At 44.8% G+C, this 16,753-nt stretch overlaps 1 protein-coding gene across 3 annotated transcripts; it reads left to right on the forward strand.

Moving 5' to 3' along the window:
• Window positions 1–363: 363 nt before the first annotated feature.
• PM20D1 (peptidase M20 domain containing 1) lies at window positions 364–12,347 on the forward strand. Of its 3 annotated transcripts, none has more exons than XM_027445086.3 (13): window positions 364–624; window positions 2,308–2,394; window positions 2,960–3,192; window positions 4,216–4,302; window positions 5,110–5,243; window positions 5,670–5,789; window positions 6,587–6,662; window positions 6,894–6,955; window positions 7,210–7,288; window positions 8,184–8,255; window positions 8,965–9,133; window positions 9,851–9,950; window positions 10,731–12,347. In XM_027445086.3, exons 1-13 carry the CDS (start codon window positions 399–401, stop codon window positions 10,858–10,860), a joined length of 1,575 nt encoding a protein of 524 aa, XP_027300887.2. In that variant the 5' UTR covers window positions 364–398; the 3' UTR covers window positions 10,861–12,347. The 3 variants fall into 3 exon arrangements, with proteins under 3 accessions (XP_027300887.2, XP_012947651.2, XP_071884478.1); XM_013092197.5 differs by lacking the exon at window positions 364–624 and adding an exon at window positions 690–950; XM_072028377.1 differs by lacking the exon at window positions 364–624 and adding an exon at window positions 1,060–1,194.
• The last annotated feature ends 4,406 nt before the right edge of the window (window positions 12,348–16,753 follow it).

A 16,753-nucleotide genomic window follows, 5' to 3' on the forward strand; every position in this document is an offset into this window, starting at 1 on the left:
AGATCTTTATAATCAGTACAAGGCCACTGTACAGAAGGGTGGAACAACTTTCCTTGGTGAAACCAGGTGAGAAAACCAGGGGAGTACTTTGCTGCAACGAGATGGGTCTGTACACCAGGGAAAAGCTTCTGAAGACAACAACTGCTAAACCCAGGGCCATGTTGTGGGGGTTTTGAAACGAGGTGAATTGAACTCCATCAGGAGTTCCAATACCCGCCGCCATGCCACACACCCCGCGCCGCAGAACTACAACTCCCAAGCCACCTCGCGGCAAGCTCGGGGCGGGACAACCCCTCCCATTGGCCACCCTCCGGGACCGCAGCGTGCCGATTGGCCCGCGGCCACGCCCGTCCTCCCCTCAGCGAGGCGGGCGGCGGTGGGGCCGGAGTCCGCCGGTGATGGCGGGCGGCGGTGGCGACGGGTGGAGGAGGCGGCGGCGGGCGGCGGCCTGGGCCGTGGGGCTGGGGCTGTGCGGGGCCGTGCTGGTGCTGGTGGCCGCCGTCCTGCTCCGCGCCCACCTCCGGCCCTCCCCGGCTCTCCCCCGCCTGTGGGCGCGGCGCAGAGGCGGCGGCCCCGCCGCCTTCAGCGCGGGCGAGCGGCTGGAGCTGAAGGAGGCGCTGCGAGGTGAGGGGGCCCCGGCGGCTCCCGGCTGCCCCCCGCGGCCCGGCCCCGGGCAGGGGGTGGCGGTGCCGCCGCCCCGCGGTGCGCCGAGCTCGCCCCGGGGCCGGGGGGGGAAGCGGTGCCCGTGCTTGGGCCCTTCCCCCACCGCCGTGGTTTCTGCGGGGTTTCTGTGAGAAGTGCCTCGCATTTTCTCGGACGGGTTTTGCTGTGGAGCTGGTTTATTCGCGATTGCAGTGGCGAATAAAAAGCAGAAGCAGGCCGTCAGCTTGTGTGCCCAATTGCCCGGCGCTTGATTCCTCCCCTGGTGCCCTGCTGGCTCAGAACTGCAGGTTCACAGCCTACTCACACTTACTCCTATTCTATATACGGACAATTCTATTTCACCAACCATTAACTTCTCCTTTTATTTCCTTCTTTCATGACTAGAGGGCCCCCAATCTTTGTTCTTACTGATTCTGCACTGCTCGTCCTGGTTCTCTTAGCTCTCCTTACTTTGGGACAGTGGGACCTGCCTCTGCTCTGTTTAACATCCTCCCCACTGCCCTGCCTGCACGATCATTTTGAACACACAAGGTTAGTGGAAATTGGCACTGAAAAAACACCTTTATTGCAAAAACACAACCTTGTTTCTCACTCTTCCCCCTCGTGCCTGCCTCAGGCACTTCCTGGTGGCAATTGCTGGACATCTCCTTGTCTGCTGGAAAAATCAGTCTCTCTTTTTAATTATGGCCTCATTTACTTATGGCTCAGATCTTGCACACCCCTTCCCAGCACACAGCCCGTCTGTAACGTCACGGTGTGTCAGTGCTCCCCACCTTGCTTCCTTCTGCAGAAGCGTTTGAGGATATTCAGCTGGCCATTTGCTGAAAGCCACGGTCTGGCGTGAAAGGGATGGTCTTTGGCTGCTCAAGTAGGGGTTGGGTCCTGTCAACCTGGTGTGTTATTGATTTGGAAGATCTATTGCCTAGCAAATTCTGTTTATGTTTGTTTGTTTTTAATCAGAAAACGCAAGAGTACAAGAGGGATATTTACTTATTTTCGTTCTGCTTCTTGAGTAACACTGCCTTGAAAAGAATCCGTAACCACCCTTGACAGATACTCTTACGAAAGGCAAAGTTACAGCTGTGTTTGTAGGACAGTGGCTTGGTGCTGGAGAGCAGCCTTGTCTGGCCCTGGTTAAATGAGAGAGCAGGCTAGTGGGAGCAGCAGAAGACTTTTCTGTTTATGTATCCCAAGGGGTTAGAGCAGCATGAAAGAAGGCACTTACTATGGAAAATGAACCTTCAGCTCCCAACTAACCTACTTCTTTAGCTGCCGGGGTAATTTCTGACTGAGGGAGCAGTTCACCTTACAAAATGCAGCTGCTTCTGGACAGTAGCATTCCTAATGACATCACTCAGCCCTCTAGGATGAGAAACTAAAGTGTTTTTCACTTTAGCGAATAAAGTATCTGTGCAAATACCTTAGCTGGAACTGAAGGGAAATACCTGTGTGCAGTGTGCCCACAGCTCAGCTGAAGTACATCAGTCTTTTTGATGGTGGTAACCCTTACTAACCTATGAACTAATCTTTAAAGCCTCAGAAATGTTCCGGAATGTAAATATTGCTTTTTCTTTTGAAATGCAATTCAAATATTGCTTGACTGATTTCGGTGTCAAATGATTTCTATTTTTTATTTCCTTGAAGGTGCTGTTAAAATCCCAACTGTTTCGGTGTCTCCAGACGACTTAAATGCAACGGCCATGGCAGAGTTTGGGAGGTACATTCGGGAAGGTACTAAACTTTCATTCTTAGCAATGAAATTCTTTGTTTTGGTGATGAAATCAAAGAGAATATGTGTGGTTCTTGAATATAGGGGAGTAGATTTTTATTTTGTTTTTCTCCTCAGGAAAGGACTGGCAAAATGGCACGTGTAGGTCACCTCTGCAGCACTGTAGTGGGGTGCATCAGTGACTAAAGCTAGAACAGAGAAGGTTCAGATGTCTTTCAGTGTTGTTTTTTGGTCCTTGAGATGATTAAATGGCTTTGACGTTAAAAATACATAAATAAGAGGAAGGCTACCCCTTTTTCAGCCTTTTTTTTTTTTCAGTGTCATCATTGCTGCAAAACAGCTGCAGCACTGGTGAACAACAGTTCCTGGTTTTGCTTAGGAAGGTCTTAAATATGAGCTTAGATAGTTCGAGGTGTGAGAACGAAGCTGTGTGCCTGCTTCCTGAAACAAGTTTGTTGCGGTCTTTGAGGCTAAATGGATAACTACTATATGGACTATATGGTGATAAAATTGGAAATTATTGCTAATTTTTCTTTTTCCTGTGTTTTTATTTATTTTTCTTAACAGTCTTCCCGGCTGTATTCTCTTCAAAGTTCATTCGACATGAAATTGTCGGGGAATACAGTCATCTCTTTACTGTGCAGGGTTCTAACCCTGAAATGCTGCCTTACATGCTGCTCGCACACATGGATGTTGTGCCTGCTCCCCCCGAGGGCTGGGATTTCCCTCCTTTCTCAGCCGCAGAGCATGAAGGTTTCATCTATGGACGAGGAACACTGGATAACAAAAACTCTGCCATAGTACGTCATCGTGGTAATGTCATTTCAAAGGGAGAAAAAGTCTGAAAAAAGGCAGCTTGGAGGAATCTGTTTACTTGAGATTTACCATACTGTCTCTCTTGCCCTTCTTTAAATACAGGCTGTTAACTGCAAGTCTTAGGAATTTACCATTTTCTCCCACTTTTTTTTAGGGATGGAGTGCTCTTTTATTATTGAATAAAACAGGATTAAATCAGATGTTTAGCAAATGAGCATCACAGATGGTGTGGCTGCTTGTTATGATGTCATACTCCTAGAGAGTTCCTTCAGGTTGTTCAATTATCAATTTCAAGGCCATGCAACTTAAAAATTTGTTTTGATACTTACTTCCACTATGAACTGCACAAATAACCCTTCAAATTGACAATAAAAATCAACAATTTAAATGAACAAGGCAAAATGGTTGCTGGCAAGATAAAGGTAAAGTATATGTATATATACCCTGCTAAAATGTAAAAAAACTAACTGTAGGTTGAGTTGAAAAAAACAGATGAAATAGAAAAAATTAGCAAATGGTAGATTTAATTTCTTATTTTTCAGGGTAAGTTTCTCATTCTTCTGTTTCTGCATTGGTACTTTTTGTACGAAACATGCTGCTCATTAAAATGAATGGAGTTGGTAGCTCAAGTCAGAGTGAGGCTGTGTAGGACAGACAGCTTAAAGGAACAGTGAGCTCCCTGGATAATTATAACTCTGTTGTGCTTCCTGTGCAGTTTGCCACTGACTTCGTGAGGAGCAAGAACAAGCCCGTACTGTATGTTGTGTATGCATGCTGACACTCTGTAGCACACTGTCTTAAGCGTTATTTGAGAAAATGAATATCACCAGTAGGAGTTGTGGAAATAAATGCTCGATTGTGAGCAGGACAAAGTCTCCTTAAGGGCTGGGAATGCATCATATTTCTTTTCTGTTACGTTACATTCTTTTACACTTATTCTCCTACTAACACCAGCGAATAGTAAAATTATCTGTGGTTGTTGTTTTTTTGTTTGTTTTTTTCTGCAGGGTATTCTGCAAGCTCTAGAATTTTTGCTGAGAAGAAATTACAGACCCCGCAGATCTTTCTATGTTGGCATTGGACATGATGAAGAGGTATTTTCTTTCCTTTCATCTAAATAACTGCTTGTTTGCACTGGTCATGTACATAACAAGGCTTATTTTTTAAACCTTGTTCACCTGTAAAGTTCTTCCTGGTTTTCTTTGTTATGCAGGTAGATACTGTCAGGCACATGCTTGTAGTTATATATTGATTGTTTGGCTTTAAGTGACATTGACAGAGGATTTGGTAATGAGCAAAGAACACAGTGGAGTGTTATTTCAAGTTCTTTTCTGTTGCAGACATGGAAGGTGAACAGGAGCTGCATCTTGGAATGCATATAAGTCATGGCAAGCTGGCCCAAGATTTACTTGGTTGTTCTAAATGATCAGGAAGAGCTAAGAAAAATACTCAGTTCTTGTTGTGGGTGTACCTGCTAGTAAATGGTACAAAGAGACAGATGAGGATGCTTCATTTATTAATTTTTATGATACGGAGACAAAAAATTGTCAATAGCTAAAACAAGTATCTCTAAAATTACAGGTATCTCTAAGTAATCTGTGGAGTTCATAGCTGTGGGATATCATTGTGTCCAAGAGCAAATAGGATTCAAAGCAACATTAAACGAACAGTGAATGAGAGAGTTCCTCAGTGTGGATATAAATCCATCTGCTACTAGGCCATTAGCAATTTCCAGTGAAGTTTCCTAGTAAGAATCTTAATTGCTCTAGAACTGCTCATTAGGAGTTTTCCTGCATTCTTTGCATTGTAGCAGTGGTCACTGTCAAGAGCAAGATGTTTTCCAGTATTCTTTCCAGTGGTGTGGCTTAACCTGGCTGTTTCCTCTGACTGGATTCTCACAGGTGTTTGGTCGGAAGGGAGCAATGAAGATTGCAGCTCTGTTGGAAGCCAGGGGAGTGAAACTTTCCTTCTTACTGGACGAGGGGAGTGCTATCCTGGAAGGCATCATTGCAGGAGTGAAGAAGCCAGTAGCTCTGTAAGTAAAAGAACAACATTCATGATGATGAAAGCGATCCATTTTGAATATTTAATTTGTTAGAAATGACCTCGCTAATGTCACCAAAACATGTTTTCAAGGCATGTGGTAGTGTTGGCATTGCCTGAACTATAGCAGTCAAAGGACCTCCAGTTTGCTTGCTGTCCACCACAGCTGTGCTGACAATAGCAGAATGTTCTACTTAGCTGGTGCAAGCGTGTTAATTACATGCTGTAGAGTCTGTTTGCCGGAGAAGAAGCCAAGACATCAGACCTCCAAATGTTTAAAGACTGTTAAGAATTTGTGGCTGCTTCTGCAGTGTTTCATATGACACTAAAAAATATGCAGACTAGTTTGCTTTTACCTGTAGTCTGTGCATGTGTATTTGGAGTTGCATTAACCATGTGTTTATTTATCATTGTACAGAATTGCTATCACTGAAAAGGGTTCAATAACACTGAACTTCACTGTGGATAAAGAGCCAGGGCATTCATCATTTCCTCCTAAGGAGACAAGTATTGGCATTCTTGCAGCAGCAATGGCCAGGTGAGAGCTTCCTTGTCATCTAACAGCAAAGACAGTCAAGCAGTCTCCTAAGGCACTGATATTTGACTTGCTTTTGTAATATTTGTGTTTAAAGTATTTTACAAATTCCCCTTGTGTGTTTGAAACTGAAATTCGTAGCTCACTTTGGAGAGCAGAAATGCAATCCCCAGCAAAGGGACAACTGCCAAATGTCTGGAGTACCTTCTCACTTCAGCTGTGCCCAGTATCTCTCAAGCCTTTAAAACTAAGGCAATTGCTACATCTTGATGTCTGTCCTAATTTACTCTGTAACTGTGCAGATCACTTTGTTTGGGTTGCAGAATTTCTGTGGAATTTATTCTTGCATATACCTGCTGCGTCTAGCTGGTAATTATCCAAGCCAACAAATGTGATGTAATGTCAGAATGTTGCATCCTGAAGCTGACTAAATCTTCTCATTACATGTCTCTGTAGATACCAAACTGGCTAGTAAATATGTATTTCAGAAAAGTCTTGTATGTATGGATAGAATAGAATTCGGTGTCATTTTTTTCTAGATTTCCATGTATTCTTTATAAGAGTCAGGCTTTTACATTTTTTCAGCTGATCATGAAAGAAAATCTTTACGCGTGACTGGAATGCTCAGCAATGTATAGTGGAGCTGTACTCGCAGATGTGCTTGCCAGGAGAGGAATGTGTGGTTACATCTCAAGTACATGGATGCGTTTCAGAAATCAAACTCCCCTCAGCCTTCTGGAGCAATAACAGCCAAAGGGTTTTTTTTTTTAAATTTCAAATGTCGATGTGCTTTGCCGTAGACTGGAGCAAAATCCTATGCGCAATCTGTTTGGCCATGGGCCAGAACTCATGACTATGGAGCACCTTGCGTCAGAGGTGAGGAAAGAACTATAATTTCGTTTCCAGATTTTCCTATTAATAAGTGAAGAGTAATCCATATGAACTTAAAAGCATAGTTATGTAATTCTTGGAAAGGAGCAGACTTAAGCTGGCATTTCTCCCGTAAAGAGAATTGTTCCTGATGGCTTTCAGCCATAGCAAAATGATTGTGTTGTCTTCTTGAAAACCAGAAACTTACAGATTTCTGGTTTTGTTTCTCCCATTTAGTTCAGTTTTCCTCTCAATATCGTCATGAGCAATCTATGGCTGTTTTCACCTATTGTCAGCAGGTAAGAAAACGTATCCTTGCTGAATATTCCTGTAGTCTCACCCTTAAAAGATGAAAGACCAGCAGCTATTTCTGATCTTCCCAGAAAAACAGTTATATCATCTCATGGTATAGGCAAAGTCAGTGCTTTGCAGTTAATAGTCAGTTGGGTAATTGAGAGTAGGCCTTAATTCAGCTTATTGCCTGTGTAACCGTGATGCTTATGTTGTGTAGAAATTAAATGTATTTGAGAAATGATTATTTTCTTTTTTTAAGAGTTCTTGCCTGGAAACCTTCCACCAATGCCTTAATTCGAACTACTACAGCAGTCACAATGTTTAACGCAGGAATCAAGGTAGCTTCATTTTTTTGTAGTTTCTGGAGTATCTGACATCTGTCTCTGCAAACCAATATTAAGGTTATAGGTTTTTTTGTCCATCCTAAAATGTAAACAAAGTATCATAGGCAGTAGCTGAAACTGTCAGTTGTAAACACTTCCCTAGCCTGGATGGGGTCTTGCTTTTGTGAGCATAGGTCAGGCCTACCACCATTTGAGTAAAGTTAGCATGCACCTTGGACTGGGAGAAAACAGGTTCTGCCTGATAGAGCCAGATCTTGCCCTGATAAAGAGGTGTAGCTGTCCAAAAATACTATAACCCTGGAAAATAAACAGGCTATTTGATGTGTCTCTGAATGAATCTGTTACTCAAAGCATTGATACAGTGGCTGAACAGTGACACTAAGTGGCTGGGAGAGAAGTAACACCCTGGTTTGTTTGTTTATTTATTTATTTATTTATAAAGATCATACCTTTATGTTTTGACAAAAGTATAAATATTTGTTTTGTTGAAAAGAAGAGTTAGGTGTCCTTAGTAACATACTTAAATGACTTACGTGTCTCATGCTTGGGGAAAAGCAATGGGACAATAAACTAAAAATATTGTTTCAAAAAAATTCCTGAAATTTCTCAATACAAGGTTTCTCAAGGGAGGTGTCTCATCTGAAGAAGAAGGCACGGCTAACTTCATTTTTGTTGAATCAAGGAATATTTCTTTTTGTAGTTATCTGCATTATAAATGAGATGTGCAGTATTTGAATATCGAGCACAGGAAGATGTCACATTTATGTTAGTGGCAACAGTGATGCATTAATCTGTGGGGCCTGGAGTGGTTTGAGCAGTTTCTGAGTTTGCAGTTGGCATTTTAATCAGTTTTTAACTTTCTTTTATGTTTTGGTCTTTTTTTCCGTAGCCAAATGTCATCCCATCTTCTGCAAAAGCAACTGCGAACTTCCGGATCCACTCCGCAGAGAAAGCCACTGAGGTACTTACTGCCTGCACAATTAGTTAAGGTTTTCCTCCCAGCTAGGATAACTTACTTTTTTGTTCACAAGTGCAATAGAGTTTGTTTAGAACAACCTTCTTAGAAATTCTGTATAGATTCCAAGTGTCTTCTTACTGTGGCACAGAGCAAGAGGCAGACCACACTTGAAATTGTGCCTTGCAGTTACATTGAGTAGATTTTAGACCTTTTCTTGTGCCAAAGAGCAGAGTTGTGATTATGGAATGGAACTAAACTGAAGGCTTGTGATCTGTGAGAATGGGGGGGTCTTAAACACCTTGGTAGGAATGGCGTGCCTGCCCAGCCAAGTACAGCTGTGATACGTTATCAGTAAACAATATCTTCCCTTTGGGAACCCTTGAAAGTTTCTCTTCTCTGGAAGCTTTTTCTGGACTGTGTTCACTTAGGTGACCCAACTACCAAGTTGGGCAGGTTGACAACATGCTGTTCAGGGCTGAAGCAGTTTAGGAGCACCTTGAGACAGTGATGTGCATCTGATTGCACTGGACCAAAAGTATTAGATTAAGTATCAGCCATCCACTGAAAAAGAAGAGAGACTGGCACACAGTTTCAAGTTGGCAGTTCATAGACAAACGTTTACTGCAAGGTGGAACTTATGCTGATATTTAGAAAGGGTGGTCTCTCATTTCTTTTCTTTTATATTATTCTTAATCTCTGTGGTCTACCCTAGGTGTTAGAGATAGTTAGAAACACCGTTGCTGATGACAGAGTGAAGATTGACGTAGTAGAGGCCTTTGATCCGCTTCCCGTCAGTCCATGGGATGACCAGACGTTTGGAGTCCATGTTTTTCAAAGAACCGTTCTGGATACTTTCCCAAATGTTGACAGCGTAGTTCCAGGTAACAGCAAGCACATGATGGTTATTGTTTCCTCTCCAGCTTCCGCCCTGCTTTTCTCTGCCCCCACCCCCCAGTATCTCCTTGTTTCCATTTGCTGTGTATTTCTCCACCCCAGCTGTTAACTGCTGGAAACAGTTGTTTTTTCCTCCTTTACTCAGTTCCCTCTTTATGTTTTAGTGGTTTATGTTGTTTTTTTAGTAGTGGAAGTAAAAAAGCAAACAGGATACTGACAGAAACAATGAGCCTTGAATTTAACTCTCTGCAGATACAAAGCAATCTCTTCAGAGAAGAAAGGAATTGTGAGGGAAAGTAGGAGATCGTCTTTCTTTAGCTCTTCTTTTATTGTTTTCTTAGCTGGCAAAGCCGTTCCTGCTTTCCTGTATTATTCCTTATGATCCCAGCCCCTTCCCTTGCTCGCGGCTCCTTCCTATTTCTGTATGGTTTGTTGGACTGCAGTTTGAAGCTTAAACTTCTGGGGAGGCTGGGTATCATAGCTGCTCTTAGCGTGATTGAATCGCATGCTCAGCTCCTCATGTTCAAAAAAGAGAGAACGTTGTTCTTCCAGGGTGTCCCAATAAATCGTTTTGGTGATTTTGTTCTCGGTGTAGCTAGGGGTCAAATAGAACAGTTATCAGATGCCTTTCCCTTCTCCTGGGAAAAGTGTGTGTCATCGAGTTGCTGCTCTTGTGCCCAGTAAACCTGGGGTTTGTTTTCCAGGCACGTGTATCGGAAACACAGACAGCAGGCATTTCACTAACGTCACAAATGCCATTTATCGATTTAACCCACTGATCTTGCAGTCAGATGATCTTCCCAGGTACTGTGTTCTTTCTGCATGTGGGCAGCTGTTAGGGGTGGGGACTAGCGAAAGAGAAAATCGATAGGCGTTGGGCAGAAGGAAACCCAGCCTTGTATACCTTGGCATGGTGGTGGTGTTGCCGCGCCTTCTGTAAGGCCGCTCATTTCCTGCATGCTTGGGTGCTGCACAAACAGGGGATGATAATGACACTGGGAGAGTGTTAGCCCTCACTCTTCTTTACTTCAGATGGGAACAAGGCCTCATTCAGGTGTCCCCCTGAGTAGCTTGGCGATGCGGTGAGGCTGACTGGATCCTTTATGTAGTGTAAGAGATTTATCCCTATGTTTGGACACATGGCGCTGAATTTATTTGTTCTTTAAAGTTAGAAATTAAGTTTCCTGGGGTAAAGAGACAGTAAAGAACACCAACAGGCAAGGCTTTGTTTCTTTATTTACTATGTAGTAGATTCCTCATTCTACTGAGGTGCAAATGTTATAGGAGTGCCTCGTAGCTGTACAGGACCGTGACATAAAGGGCCAAGAGCTTCGCAGAGACTTGGAATAACAGTTTTTCCATGTATACCCCCAGCTTAGTTTTTGTGCTCTGAGCCTTAAAATCAGTAAGTTATTTTGGTTACCCTGAGGAACAGACATAGCAGTTGCAGTATTTGTCGTGTATTCCTGCGTTTTTATGCTGTGCATTTATTTATGAAGTGAAACAGGCAAGTAGGATGCTGGATGTATGCAGGTGGGTCACAAATGCATGCTGCAATGAAAAACATTCTTCTCTTTCTACCAGGATCCATGGGTTGAATGAGAGAATCTCGGTTGAGAATTACGAGAAACAGGTCGAGTTTCTCTTTCAGCTGATTAAGAACTGTGATATTGAGAAGCTTCCGGAGCCTCACGCAAACTCCCATGAGCTGTGAGACAAAAAGCCTGAGCGGAGCAGCTCCTGAGGTGGACTCTGGGATGACAGAGGTCTGGGCTGTAAGCAGCAGTTGTGTGTTGCATATTGAGCAATGTCAGGAATGTGATTTTACATATTGTGGTTGGCACACAGATGGAAAAACTGCAGGTTGATGATTTAGCCAAACGCACGGTTTGCTGTAAAGTCACAAGAACATGGATAAAACACAACAAATATTCCAGATTTCTGTGCCTCCCTGATCTTACATGCAGCCGTTAATCTGATGGTATTAAATTTTTTAGCACGTTCTTTAATCTTTAAGCCTCTGAAATAGGTAGTCACTTAAAAATCAAAGCTATAATTGGCAGTCACTTGTACATCGTTATAAGAAGATAATCTTCCTCTGTGTGCTTTTGACAAACTCTGCTTTTACAGTTAATTGATTTTCACAAATGATGTGTCTGTCAGAAACTCATGTAAAAGGTACACAAAGGGCGTTAGGTGTGATGTAACTGGGTAGAGTTGCACTGAGTTTGTTGCACTGATGATGGGGTAGGCTTCTGCCCCAGGTGATTCTCTCAACCAGCATTTACAGAATCGACTTGATCCTGTCATTTCTCCCATGCATGCACTGATTTCTGACTGTAGCTTGAAATACTGAGCTTCAGGAGTTCTAGCTATGTTGCTTTACAATATGTTGCTCTGATCTCAGAGGTGCAAAAAACTTTTCTTCCTGTCTTTTCTGTGACTTTTTTCCTCTCCTTCTCTGGTAAGACCCCCAGGCTGTGTTGTGCAGCTGTGTCAGAGCAAGGAATCCTGACTTTAAATAAGAAACTACATCAGAAACTTAATTGTGAAAGCAGGCAAAGCCCATCAGTTTATTCCTGTTTGGTGGGAGCAGAGTTTTCTCTATCCCTTCATGGCCTGCTTTAACGCTTTTCACATTGCCTGCCACTTCTATTGAATTGGCTCTTTGGGAATCCAACAACACCAATAGCCTGTCTACTCTGTTTTATTTCATCTTGCACTTCTTGCACTAGCATGCCCAGTTTTGTTAGCATTAAAAGGGTAAGTATTCTTTTGGCCTTGCTAGTGTCTTTAGTTAGAGTTATTGATACTCATTAAACAATTAAGGACTAGATGTTAGCCAAGGTTAAAACTGTGTTAAAACTGCTTTGTTGCACTGACATGCAGACTCTGTGCTAAGGAAGGAGGCAAACCTTGCCCTGTTGCAGAGATGTGTGTGTTTTTCAGTTGAACACTGGAATGGGTGGTTATTCTGCTTTTCATTCACTGTAAAATGTGCTGGAATGTAGAGGAAATATCCTGAAATGTATCCTGAAAACCAATGATGGAACTGTGATTCCTATTATTTCCATTCACCATTCTCTATTTATTTGCTGTCTGATCTTATCAGTGTGGCCAATGGGCTGAAGTTGTATCAAGCTACTAAATAATTGAAACCAGGTTGGCATTTTTGTCTAATAAAACAAGGAATGAAGCTTCTTTTCTTGATTATTACTTAGTCTCTTAATGTAGCTTTATATTTGCAATGAAGTCGTTTCCACACCTGATTCTGCACTGGAACAAGCCATAAAGTTTCCATCAAAACAAACCCACATATTTTCCAGCCTGCTTTAATCTTTGTACCCTTCCTGGTGTTCTTTATTTTTGTACAAAAATTAACTAACTGTTTATGCATTACTGGCTAGTAAATAGCTTGGGTCTTTCATGGTTTATTGCGTTTAGTCTGTGTGTCCTAATGTCACTAATTTGTTTAGCCGCGAGTCTATAGCTCTTTTGTGGAGGTGTCATTTCTCTTGCAACCTTCTGTTGCATACACAGCAAAAGTGATTTGTCAGGCTATGGCACAGAATAAAATACGTCCCCGGGAGTGGGAGCTGGAGGGAAGTTTTCCTCTGACAAGCCTCAATAAAAAGGTCTGAGTCTAAAGCCTTCGCTTTGACCATGGCTGTAGGGGGCCAGTGCTGGTTAACATCTTCGTTAATGACCTGGATGATGGGGCAGAGTGGGTCCTAATTAAGACTGCAGATGATACAAAACAGAGAGGAATGGTTGATGCACCTGAAGCTGGTGTTGTGGGCAACATCTCTTGTGTTTCGGTGAGGATTGTTTCTTTAAAGGCCGTTCATTTGAAGATTCATTTTGCTGCTGAAGGAAGAGAGAAGGGCAAACGGTGCTGGGAAGGCATAATTGTTTTTGGCAGGTACCGTGCAAATGTGTGCCATGAGATTTCATTAATGCAGTTTGTTGCAGAACCTCATTAAGTGCTGCTTGTCAGCCAGCGCTGAAGTCACGCAGTGCCTCTGCAGCGAGCGAATGTTCAACAGAGCTTTACTGCAAGCTGAAGCCTCAAAACTCAGTGCTTCAAGCAGGCCTTATCCTCCAGAATCCAATGGTGAAAATTCCTCTCCTCTCCTGATTTTTCCCAGTTATTTCTGATAATGATCTCTGCTTTTACTTCTGTGCAGCAGCTTTGCCCTTTGTCTTCCTGTCTCACTTCACCAGCTGCCATGCCATGCTTATCTGGCACGGTTCTGAAGGGTTGCTCAGTGTTTGGGTAGCTGCACGCCTCTCCTGACACAATGGTTTTCTTTCCACCTTATTTTATCATCCCTGTGGTATGTCCTCAAAGAACATGGTACGTCCTCATCTTGAGTGGTAATTGAAATCTTAGTGTCACCATGTGAATAATGTAAGGGTGATGCACTGCCCTTTTCTGGTTAGATCATACACAACTTTGCCTTGCATGAGTAGTTACTTGATAATGTCAAGTACATTGTGACAACACGATTGCTAGCTCTGGTTTATTCTTTTTTTGTAATGACTCACTGTGCTCTAGGCATGTGGAGCAATTACCTCTGATTCATCAGAGAGGTAAAAGCCTGATTTTCTGCTCTGGAGATGCCTAACGTGGCGTTATATCCGACAGAGTTTTGAACGTTGTTATCAGTAGTCCACTTTGAGCGTGTTAATGTGTTCCTGTGTTAAGTCAGAGCAACTTCCTTCTCCACCTTTGTAGCCAAGTCCGCAAGCTGCCATTCTTCTGACAGCACTTACTCAAAGTAACAGCTCTGGAGCCGGCCAGCCGCAGCAGCCTGCTTGCTAGCAGCCCAGCTGATTGGGGGTCATCTGGGTCTGTACTGTGATGGAGAGAAGGTCACATTCCACACCTGCATTTTCTAAAGAAAGCTCTGTTGCCAGCATCTATTTAAATGGCCTGGTTTATTCTGAGGCCTGAGTGACCATGGGGAGTTCAGGCACAGAGCTGGAGGAGAAAGCAGGAATGAGGTGTTTACAAAGTTGTTTCCTCCCCTCTTCTATGTGACACTTGCATTCTTGGCTCCTCTTTGGCTATTTTGTTTGGTATTTCATAGAACTGGTGAACCCATTCTCTCGAGCAGGTGCTGTGAAGGCTCAGGCCGTGCAACTGAGCCCTAGTTTTAGCAATGCCACAGAGCAGGATGTCCACTGAGGAGCTTGGAGTGTCCCTGGCCGCTGCAGAGAAGCTGTTCCTCGCCTGCAGCTCAGCCTCTGACCTTCGGTGCTGACCTTCAACAGGCTTCAGTGCACGGACCCTTGCACGGATCCTTGCCGACGCGTGCAGTCCTCATCTGCAGCTCCCCTGCAGAGCTGGCCGGCACGCGGAAGCCTTTCCAGGCACGTGTTTGTCACTTTGGTCCCCGAGCTCAGGCCCCCACCATAACTGCTTGAAGAAATGCTGCTTCCATGCCCTCTGAGGGCTCTGGTGCAGCACTGAGCGATGTTGGCGTGCAAACATCAGTGCTCGTAGCAAGGCCTAGAGGCGTTCAGCAGCGCTGCCCGGGGAGTTATTGTCCTCAGCTGAACGCTGTGTCATCGGAGCTGCCGTGCGGGGGGCTCGGCTCCGCTTTCCGGTTCCACGGCGGAGATAAGAGCCCAGCGTGGCGGGGAAGGGAGGGACCTGCCCCACGCAGCACAACCCCCCTGATTCAGAGCTGGGGTGGGGGGCCCCAAAGGAAGCTGCAGTCAGGTCTCAGCAGGAAGGAAAATGACCGCATGGAAGGGTGGTTGATGCGGGGGGGGGGAGACAAAGAGAAAATGTCCCGATGGATTTACCTCCGTGTTGCTCCAGGCCTGGGCAGGGGGATATGAGAAGTGGCATGCAGGCTGTGAAATGTATCCCAGGTGGCTCTTCAAACATCTTTTCTTTTATAATTTTAATCCGCCATAATTGCATGATTTACTGCAGGCCTATAAACACTCGGATCGCTTGAATGCTGTGCCTGAGCTTGCGCTACAAAGCCAGCCACATGGAGGAGCCTGGCTGCAGTTCAGTTCTTTAACGGAGCAATCAAAAAGCTCCTTCCAGCTCGTGGCAGCAATCCTTTGCTTGGTGACTGTGCTGACTGTGTCAGTGCAGAGGCTCTCTACAGGCTCTCTGTCCAGCCACCACAGCTACACCAGGGCTTTTTTCGTGTTTTCTGTTTGATAAAGATGATCAGAGAGGAAAGCAGCCGCAGGCTGTTATCACAGACCGACCCAATGGCCTGAGTAAGGGATATGAATTCTTCCAGAAAGCCCAGAGGGGAGAACCAGAAGGTTTTATCCACGTTCTAACTATTTTAGTTGTGCTGCAGTCACTACAGCTGCCATGTACGTGTCTAACCTGCCTGTAAACCTACTGGCCTACCTGCTGCTCTTTGTCTCGCATCAGTTTGGGTCTGATTCCAGCCTGCCCGACAAGCTGTGTAAGTACTCACGAGTGGTAACGAGCCCCGGAGCACTTTTGTCTTTCCAAGTCACTTAATCCAGTGTCTCATCTTTTGGGAAGCGACAGGATCCTTGTGGAGCAGGATGTCGTGGGGAGTTGAGGTGAGTCTCCTCGATCCACCCCAGCAGCCCTGTGGTGTGAGTCCTTTTTTCAGCCTGAGCTCAGATGCAGCTGAGCTGACAGCTTACGTCCGGAGCACTGCAGCAGTGCGAGGCATGGCCTCGGTCCCTCCGTGGCAGGTGTCCGTGCTGCCGCTGGGGCAGCAGCTGTTGACACAGGAACCGCTGGCCTCCCGAACGCAGGAAGCGAGCACTTCCAGCTCCCCTCTGTCAGGTGCTCTCACGTGGCAAAAAAACAAACCCTAGGGACCTACCTGACCAGGGATGAGCTGTGTTTGCTGCAGCAGGCACAGCGCGTGGGTGACATGTGAACGCAGCTGCAAGAGGTGAGCATTTGGGCCTGTGAAAGGATGGTGGTGGGTTTTGTTTGCTTCCAGGCTGGTAAAACAGAACTCTGTGGCTCCCAGATCAGGACCAGATTAGGGTCAGCTTCTGATGTTGCCTGCCTTCCTGAACTGCTTTGCTCAGGACTGACCTCTGTAGGGGTAGGTCGTTATCCACAACTACTTGGTCTCAGTTTCTGTGTTGAGATTCCTGGTTACAAGAAGTTAAGAACTGGGTTCCCCTGGAGTCCTTGGTGAGAGGTGGCTGGGACTCGATTCAAATTGGCTTTAGGAGCTGACAGTGGTGGAGCTAGAACAGACAGCAAAGGGTCAGGACCTCTTAGGACACTCAAACTCTGTGATAGGTTTTTACTTTGAATGACTTTGGCCAAATCACTTTATTTTGCTCGATCCTTGTATGAAAAGGAGAAAATTATGCCAGGCACCTTTGGGCTTTCTAGGCCAAAACTGTGCTGTGTGACAGCTTGGCAGTGCTAAAGCCGTGTGGCTGCTGGAAAGCACACGGGCACGTGGTTCCATGACCTGCTGCAGCTCCGTGGTGAGTTGTTTCCTTTCCAAGGACTCGTTACCTTTGGTACCTGCTGCCCCGCAACTGGAAACCCATTTCCTGCCCTTTCATCCCCTGCCTTTCTGATCTCTGCGCGTCAGCTAGCTGCTGGGGATTTTATCTATTTC

Source organism: Anas platyrhynchos, chromosome 27 (assembly GCF_047663525.1).
Source record: "Anas platyrhynchos isolate ZD024472 breed Pekin duck chromosome 27, IASCAAS_PekinDuck_T2T, whole genome shotgun sequence".
Lineage (NCBI taxonomy): Eukaryota > Metazoa > Chordata > Aves > Anseriformes > Anatidae > Anas > Anas platyrhynchos.

Bases quoted from the DNA above. Each gene is read 5' to 3' on its own strand.
- PM20D1 (XM_027445086.3), top strand. From the start codon at position 399: ATGGCGGGCGGCGGTGGCGACGGGTGGAGGAGGCGGCGGCGGGCGGCG. The intron at 2,395-2,959 runs GTACTAAACTTT...TTTTCTTAACAG, and splicing joins TGGGAGGTACATTCGGGAAG to TCTTCCCGGCTGTATTCTCT. The intron at 7,289-8,183 runs GTAGCTTCATTT...TTTTTTCCGTAG, and splicing joins TGTTTAACGCAGGAATCAAG to CCAAATGTCATCCCATCTTC.